General features: G+C 40.9%; 1 protein-coding gene across 1 annotated transcript; it reads left to right on the forward strand.

Annotated features, from left to right (window-relative positions):
• The first annotated feature begins 284 nt into the window (after window positions 1-284).
• On the forward strand, window positions 285-9,024 carry LOC128867082 (uncharacterized). The gene is made up of 2 exons (XM_054108212.1): window positions 285-3,786; window positions 8,927-9,024. The coding sequence occupies exons 1-2, from the start codon at window positions 285-287 to the stop codon at window positions 9,022-9,024; spliced, it is 3,600 nt and encodes a 1,199-aa protein (XP_053964187.1).
• Window positions 9,025-9,755: the final 731 nt, after the last annotated feature.

Below are 9,755 nucleotides of genomic sequence, written 5' to 3' on the forward strand. Positions count from 1 at the left end.
TTCATCGCTATACATATTTGCATTTCATTATTCTTTAACCGCTCTTACGCATTGTTCGTCAGTCAACTCGGATGTCAACTCTCTATCTAAATAAATCATTGTATTAAATAAATTTTAGTTTTTCTTTCAACGGATTTAATTGTGAATTTAAGTGCCTTCAAAGCAGAAAAAACCGCCGCAACCATTTCTGGTCCTTCGAGCCGGATTACCGCGATAATTTAATTCCATATAGTCTACACCGCGTTATATTAACATAACCTATATTATTTTACCGCACCCGCAAAATGTCCGCATTCGTAAAAACACGTGATTCCGCGCTAAATGCTATAAAAAGGTACATGACCAAGAGCAACGACGAAGCGTTTGTGTTAGATTTAGAAAATGTCGAAAGTTATCTGCAGTTATTAAATGAACAGTGGGTACGATTTAAGACAGCCCAAGATGAAGTCGAGCTTTCTTGTGGTGCAGATAACATCGATGTCGAACAGACCGCGCGCATCCAGGCCGAGACCTGGTACGTTACAGCGCTATCACAATTTAGGCGTGTACAGAAGTGTAGAACCGAATCAGTTGCGAATTCTACAAATCCGCATCCCACCGTGTCAGCAGCAATTAAACTAGCTAAAATGGAACTTCCATCCTTCGCGGGCAATTCCACTGAGTGGATCGCCTTCTACGACGCTTTTGTTACCCTCGTAGATTCTAACTCTTCATTGTCAGGTGGTCAAAAGCTACACTACTTACGTAGCTGCTTAAAGGGTGATGCGCTTAGCATTATCAGCGGTTTCCAAATTTGCGATGCCAACTATACGGAGGCATGGAATCTTCTAAAGTCGCGATATAAAGTCATGCGAGTTATTGTCGAAGCGCACTTTCGGGCAATTGCAGAGATACGTAAATCGACGAGCGACACTGCTGACTCCATTAAGAACGTGTTGAATGCATTCCAACAACACATAAGGGAACTTAAGGCTTTAGGGCGACCAGTGGATTTTTGGGACGATTGGTTAGTACATGAAACTGTAACCAGACTCTCCTACGAAACTCGCAAACAGTGGGAGTTGTCACTCACTAGCGACGATCCTCCTACCTTCGAAGACCTTTCGTCCTTTTTGGAAATAAGGTGTCGCTCATTATCGATGATATCAACGCCGGCAACCCAGTCATGGCCAGGAAAACCGAACAATCAAAAATTGGTCGGAAAATCGGCAAAGGTTTTTCATGCCACCGCAGATCAATCGCGTTGTACGTATTGTAACGCAGGTCACAGAATTTATTCTTGTGAAAAATTCCGTAGTTTAGATGCAAACGCTAGACTCAATTTTGTGAAAGATTTCAAGGCGTGCTTAAACTGCTTAAGTACCGGACATTTTAAGGAACGCTGCAATAGCGCGTCTTCCTGTCGAATATGTCGGCAGCGCCACCATACATTGCTTCATAGTTCGCCAGAGGCATCCACCTCTTCCCACGTCGTCGACTCACCCCGCACCGCTGCAGGTACGTTACCCGCCGCTAGCTTGCTCCCGCAAACCGCTGTCACATCCGCCTCCGCTTGCCTTAATTCCAAGGTTAACCCAATGCATAAACCACAAAACGCTGTGTTGCTATCAACCGCCCTAGTAAAGGTACGTGATTCTGCTGATCGATGGCAGAATGCTCGCTTATTATTCGATTCAGGTTCTCACGCCACATTCATAACTGAGGCATGCGTACAACGTCTAGGTCTAGCTCGCAAATCTTCGTCCATATTTGTAACGGGAATTGGCGCTTCTCAGGGTGGCCGTTGCAGAGGCGAAACGACGTTATTCCTTTCTTCGCGACATTCAAGTGAATGCTACCCCATCAATGCATTAATTTTACAAAAGATTACGGGCGATTTGCCGTCGCAGAGTTTAAGCGTTCCTGAATGGTCTCACATCAAGGAACTGTTCTTAGCTGACCCGCACTTCATGGAACCCGGCCGTGTAGACATCTTAGTGGGCATGGACTATATGGATCGATTCATTTTAACTGAGCTGCGTAAAGGCCCACCTGGCACGCCAATAATACAGAAAACAGTCTTTGGCTGGACGTTGTGTGGAAACGTAGATACATCCGTTCCACCCGCAAACCATATACAATCATTACACTGTGATGTACATTTAGATAGAGCATTGGCTAGATTGTGGGAACTTGAAGAAGCGCCGCAAACACGATATCTTACCCACGAGGAGCGGTACTGCGAAGAACATTTTGAATCAACTCATATTAGGAAGCCGGACGGACGCTTTGTAGTGGAGTTGCCACTCAAGGTCGACGTGCCATTAGGTGAATCAAGGAGTCTCGCCGTACGAAACTTATTACGCATGGAGCGCAGATTTGCCGGTGATCAGGATCTGTGGACACGCTATAACGAATTCATGCAGGAATTAATTGAAATGGGTCATATGGAGGTCGTGCCTAAAACGAACTATGCGAAATATTATATGCCACACCATGCTGTCGTAAAGGAGTCCAGCGTTACGACAAAATTGCGAGTTGTGTTTAACGCGTCTGCTAAAACCACAACGGGGAATTCCCTCAACGATGCTCTTTATGTTGGTCCTCAATTACAAGAAGACTTGTACTCCATACTTTTGCGCTTTAGAATGCACAAATTCGCAGTAACTGCAGACGTTGCAAAAATGTATCGACAAATCTGTGTTTCAGCTAAACATGTCGACTTACAACGAATTGTTTGGCGCTCTAACCCATCTCTACCTATTACAGATTACCGCATGCTACGCGTAACTTATGGAATTGCGTCCGCCTCGCATTTGGCTGTCAAATCGATGCAACAAACCGCGAAACAATCTTCCAATACTTTTCAGAAAGCAGTCGACGTAATTCTTAAAGACTTTTACATGGACGATCTTCTCACTGGTGCGTCTAGCGAGTCGGAACTTAAAGCATTGCAGCGAAATGTGTCCGATATTCTACGGGAAGGTGGGTTCGAGTTAAGAAAATGGGCGTCAAATTGTACAGAGCTAAATGAGACTATCGCTAGAGAATCCAAGAACATATCACACTACACCGTAGATGGCAACAATGTACATGCTCTGGGACTAATTTGGTATATGGAAGAGGACTATTTTACATTTTCCATTTCTCTAGGAGAACCGCCCCACGTCTTAACTAAGAGAGCATTTCTGGTCGATGCCAGCAAACTTTTTGATCCATTGAGTTTACTTTCACCCGCAACAATCAGGTCGAAAATGTTGTTTCAGGACATCTGGCGTTCCAACACTGGATGGGACGACCCAGTACCAGATACGATAGGCAAGGTGTGGCTTGATCATCGTTCGCAATTACAACTTTTATCTGAACTTAAGGTCAACCGTTGGGTTGGAGTCGGGACGATAGGCTCATTTACTGAGTTGCACGTTTTTGCCGACGCTTCCGAGCGCGCCTATGCCGCAGTCATATATGCGCGCACTGTACATAGGGATGGTCACATTACAATCGGCTTAATTTCATCAAAGACTAAAGTTGCCCCGCTAAAAACAACAACGCTACCTCGCCTCGAGTTGTGTGCTGCACATCTCGCCGCAAAATTGGTCAAGGCCGTCATGCAAAGTTGGAAGGATTTTTGCTGTCCACTGGTAGCATGGACAGATTCCACCATTACGTTGGCGTGGCTGCAAGCACATCCTAATAAATGGGAAACATTCGTCGCAAACCGTATCGCCTATATTCACGAGGTCCTGCCTCCCGAGTGCTGGAACCATATACGCTCTGAAAGCAATCCTGCGGACTGCGCGTCCAGAGGTATATCTCCGCTTCAACTTATGCATCATGAGTTATGGTGGTTCGGACCTGACTTCTTACGCGAAGAGGAACAGTTCTGGAAGCAGCCCGCGCAAATAATGCATAAAACCGAAATAGGCTTACGAAAGGTTAAGGCTTGTATCGCAGCTACTGACGTTCACTGGTCGGTCATCACAAAATACTCATCTTATTCGAAATTAAGAAGAATTATCGCTTATGTATTGAGATTTATACACAATACCCGCTCTAGCTCGCTTGGAATCAATAACAAAAAAACGTGGTTTCCTAATTGTCAGGAGTTGCTGGAATCCGAGCGAAGATTAATCAGGTATACACAAAATTTCTATTTTTCTAATGAAATACGTTGTTGCAGGGAAAAAAGGCCAATTAAACTGCGTAGTAGTTTGCTGCGATTACAACCGTTTCTCGATTCGTTTGGAATCCTTCGTGTTGGAGGTCGGCTGAAATCCGCAGATGTTGCAAATGATGTCAGACACCCCGTTATACTGCCAAAAAACTCTCCGCTTTCAAAACTCGTTGTTTTGGACATACATCACTATACGCTACATGCAGGCCCCCGTATAATGCAAGTAATCCTGCAACGCCGGTATTGGGTCGTTGGTGCCCGCAACTTAATTCGTAATATCTATCGCAAATGTGTAAAATGTACCGCTTTAAATCGCAAGCTCGCAACACAATCAATGGGTGATCTTCCTTCGTCCCGCATAACGTACGCTCGCTGCTTCGTTCGTACAGCAGTAGACTTTGCTGGTCCTTATATGTTCAAATTTACGCATGGAAGAGGAGCTAAATCCGTAAAAGGTTATATATCTTCATTTGTCTGCATGTGCACAGGTGCAATGCACCTCGAGTTTGTTGGAGATCTCTCAAGTTCTTCGTTTCTAAACGCCTTTAAACGATTCATCAACCGCAGAGGCTATTGTAAAGAAATGTTTTCGGATAACGGAACGAATTTCGTTGGTGCAGAAAGGGAACTCCGTGAGAAATATCAAGAGTGCATGCAAGACTCCCAACTTCAATCGTTTTTTGCAGACTCTGCTATTGAGTGGCGATTCAATCCACCGTCCGCACCTCACATGGGAGGATATTGGGAAACTGGAATCAAACGCATAAAATATCATCTAAAACGCTCCCTCGGAGAAATTCTTTTAAGCTATGAGGAGTTTAGTACGCTCTTAACGGAGGTGGAAGCTTGTGTCAATTCCCGCCCATTATGCGACATTTCGACGGATGCAGGCGACTTATCGATTTTAACGCCTGGCCATTTTCTGGTAGGCGAACCATTGCGGGCAATTCCAGAACCTGAGGGTCAAGGGTTTTCTGGAACCCTGCAACAAAGGTGGCAGTTGGTCTCTTCTATTCGTCAACACTTTTGGCGCCGTTGGAGAGACGAATACCTCGTTAGCTTGCAACGTCGTGCTAAGTGGTTTCGTCCATCACGAAATTTTCAAGAAGGAGACGTCGTCGCTGTGTTTAATGAATTTTCTCCTCCAACAAAGTGGACACTCGCAAGAGTAATTCATTGTCATCCTGGTAGAGATGGTCACGTACGTGTCGTAACGATAAAAACCGCAAACGGAGAATTCACTCGCCCAATACCTAAGCTGTGTCTTCTACCAACTCAAGGGGACGTATTTTCCGAAGAAAACTAAAATGTAGTTATTTAACTTATTTAAAGTCTGAAATTCCTATTTTGCTTAAGTTTGTATTCGAATTTATTTCCTTTGTAATGTACATATTGAACATATCATGATAGTTCAAGGGTGGCGGTATGTTGGGTTCATTTCGACAACATCGATATACCTCTTGTTGAGTTCACTTCAACAACATCGATATACCTTTTTCATCGCTATACATATTTGCATTTCATTATTCTTTAACCGCTCTTACGCATTGTTCGTCAGTCAACTCGGATGTCAACTCTCTATCTAAATAAATCATTGTATTAAATAAATTTTAGTTTTTCTTTCAACGGATTTAATTGTGAATTTAAGTGCCTTCAAAGCAGAAAAAACCGCCGCAACCAATGGTATTGCGAAATGTAAGATACCCGGTAGAAGCGATCGTTTGCGATACTGGGCGTGAACGTTGTAAATGTAAGATGATACATTCTGTCAAAAAAATATCGGGAATTGTTTATTTAGAAAGCGCGCGTTCCACTTATGTCTAAATTTTTTTGCTAGAATGTTGGTACAACTGTCCTCTATACTGCCGCAGAGTTTGAGCGTGATCTGTCAATTATGTTTGAGCGTGACATTTAGCTACTATATCAGTCAACCGCAGGTATGTTCTGCGATTTTCCCTATGGATAAAAATATCGAACAAAGAATTTATCTCAAGTTTTTGTGTTTTGAACGGGATTTCGTGTGCCGAATCGTTGAAAATGTTGCAGAAAGCCTATGGCGAGTATGCTTTATCAAAAACATGGGTCTTTGAGAAACCAAGTCAAAGTCGGTCAGAAAACCAAGTCATAGTCGGTCAAAAGTGAAAATCATGCCACTCGTTTTCCTTGATTATCATGGTGTTGTGCACTCGGAATTCGAGCTAAATGGTTCTACGGTAAATAAAGAATATTATTTGGAAGTTATAAAGAAAACTCATGGATCTTGCACCATGATAACGCACCGTCTCACAAGATTCATATTGAGAACACTTTTTTGACCAAAAACTCGACAAATATCATCCAACAACCACCGTATTCACCGGATTTTGCCACTCCGCGGACACCGCTTTGCGTCGATAGAGATCATTGAGAAGAATTCGCTGAAGGAGCAGAAGAAGATCTCTTCAGACGCGTTTAACAGGTGCTTTGATGACTGAACCAATCGTTGGCATATTTGTATTGCTTCGAATAGAACGTATTTGATAGCGAGAAAATAAATGTTCATTATTAAACAATTATTTTGCGTTTTATTAAACAACTCCCGGTACCTTTTTCACAGAATGTAAATTAATAAACTAAAAATTATAGAATTTAAGCAAAAACGCAAAGTATTCTGACCTTATGATAAACATTGACAAAAACAAAATAATTAGCAGCCGATACGTGCAAAGGCCATCTTTGTCATTAGACAACTGCAATATTGAATTCGTCGATCGATTTTCGTACCAGGGTGGTATAGTCACAAACAGGGCCGCCGACGAAGACGTTTGTACCCAAATTGTTAAGGTCAAAGCCACGTTAGGTATCCTGCGCAATATATGTGTGGTGGTCAGGTCAAATCAGAGAAAAATTTCAGCTGGTGACTTGCTCGCAAATTAAGCGAAGAGCTCTGCGATCGTGCCAATCAGGTATGGGCAAGCAATGAAATCAAGAAGCGGAAATGGCAATAGATAGGACACACACTTCGCAAAGGGAAGAAATATATTACAAAACAAGCGCTAAGGGGAACTCGCAAGGATCCCATCGGCTAGGTGTTCGTGCTAAAAGCTTACGAAGAACTGTCTAAATCGAACTGAATGCCAATGGGTATTCGTGGACCACAACCTGCCGAGAGGCAAACAACAGAATTAGATTTATGGAGATTGTCGAGCCTCTATGCTCTTCAGGGAGAAGAGAATAGCAGTAAGTAAGTATTGCATCACTCCTAATGTCTCCAACGGCTTGTTATGAGATTTACCGTTATAGCCTCCACTGTATTCGAAATATAAAAAAAAACTACAATTTTTGTTCATAAGAATATGAACAAACATACATACATAAGTATTTTTTCACACTTCCTTTATATAAACTTTACCGCTTTATAAACAATTGCAATTAATTACTACAAAGACCAATGAACTATTTTTCCAGGAATTATAAATTGAATATTGTAAATATTATCAAGTAATCAAATGTTTATTATAAATAAGTAAGTTTTCAGAAATAAAGATCAGTTATCAGTTATCAGTGATAAACTCAACAAACAAAAAACCCAAGTGTTTTTTTTAAACAACCAGGTAAAAACCTGTTTTTATTTACCTGTAATTATAATACAAAACAGAATTAGAACTGATTTTCCTGGCAAACTCGTACATACCAAAAATATGGTGCCTGACTTATTTAACAAGGACTGACTTATTCTTCAAGCTGAACTTAGATCTCTTAACAAAAATATGGTGCAAGTCTTAAAGACTTATATTTCTCCAACATACGTAAAATGTTAAGATAAATAATACTTCATTGCAAAGCTTGCCAGGAAGTGAAATAATAACTTCACTAGCCAGACCTAGAAATGGGGCGGACACCAGCCCCTAGCAAGCCCGGGGAAATTCTGCATATGGATATTTTCTCTCAGTGGATAACAAACCAAAATGTTTAAGGCAGGCGAAAAAGTTGTTTATAAAGTCTAATAGGGGACGCTGTAATAACTCAGTAAACTATTTATAAAGGGTCGTTAAATTTCAAGGGCCGATGTTGAAGGTGAACCACACCTAAACGTCAACGACATCGTTGGACTTCTTTCTTTGGGATTATTTGAAAGAAAAGGTGTACGTCGATAAGCTAGCAACAATTCAAGAGCTAAAGGATGAGATAATTTCGCACATTAACGGCATAGAACCTCAATTATGCCTCAGCGTTATCGAAAATTTGGACCATCGGATGGAGGTGTGCCGCCGAGGCCGCGGTGGCCATTTGGCCGATATTTTATTCCATGTGTAATTGAACCATACCAGTATTATCATAATAAAGAGATATAACAATAATTTCTTAAAAAAATTGTATTTTATTTAAAATCAACACGGGCCCTTGAAACTTATCCACCCTTTATGTAGGAACAGTAGTGGAAAAATATTTGTGAACCACATTCCTTATTGACGGAAAAAGAATTCATAAAGGTAATCAAGATAATTTTTTTACCTATAGGTTACTGATACTGATGGCAGCTTCATTAGAGTAACCGGACATTTTAAACTCTATTGGCATACTATATATAGTTTATATCCCTACATCGGATGGAGTGGTTGACATCTATAGCCAGTAATACCATATCATATAGCCAGTAATTCCATACTGCATAATATTAACCAAAAAAGTTTGCGACGCATTGCATCATTGAGGGGATTGGTTTAAGCACAATTGTCATAATGGCCTACAGCTCACGCCTTTACTAATGCATTTTTATTGTTGCCATATCAGCCTACATTATCAACAAGCGCATGAAACCCAACGTTAGCAATGGAATATTAAACAACGATCTTAAGGAATCAGTAGACGTCTCTTTCTCGCATCCATAAGCAACACACAAAAAAGTGCAGTTTATGTAGCGCAGACATAACAACGAAAGCTCGTGTCATCAATTACAACATAAATAAAAATAAAATGGCGGCTTAGGTGCAGGTGTAGAGACAGCCCTTCCAGTAGCAAACACGAGCAATCCAGAATCGTATGAATTACTGATTCAGCCAAGAAGATAGTCACACGGCAGTCTACGATATCGTTTTAATCAAATCAGCATAAATGGCTGCCATTCATAGTAAGGGAAATTAAGTAACATAATTTTCAATAAACCTATTTTCTTTCATTTACTTATACCTGTTACAAAGACTTCACCACCTTGGTGGTATCGTAGTATCTCCATGCAATCTTTGGAACAACAAACCCAAAACTGTGCTAAAATTTCTAAAAAGCCTAAAACTCTAGGGTTACAAAATAGGCCTTTCACAATAGATCAGCTCTGGTCGCAGTGCGTAATGGCCTTCTAATAATAATATACCTGTTACAAAAAATTATTATAAAAAACAAAAAAATTAGTAGTTGAAAATTGTAGAGGCGTTCGAAAGATGTGTTTATGTAAAGTATTTCATAGATTACGAAAAATCAATTGACACTGTTCAGCACGATAAGCTCATTGAGATTCTACAAAACATGAATATCGATGCAAAAAAGTTAAATGTATAAAGAATTTTTATTGTTTATTATTATTTATTTATATTTACAAGAACGATTTACAGTAAAAACTTCGGTT

Source organism: Anastrepha ludens, chromosome 2, assembly GCF_028408465.1.
Source record: "Anastrepha ludens isolate Willacy chromosome 2, idAnaLude1.1, whole genome shotgun sequence".
NCBI lineage: Eukaryota > Metazoa > Arthropoda > Insecta > Diptera > Tephritidae > Anastrepha > Anastrepha ludens.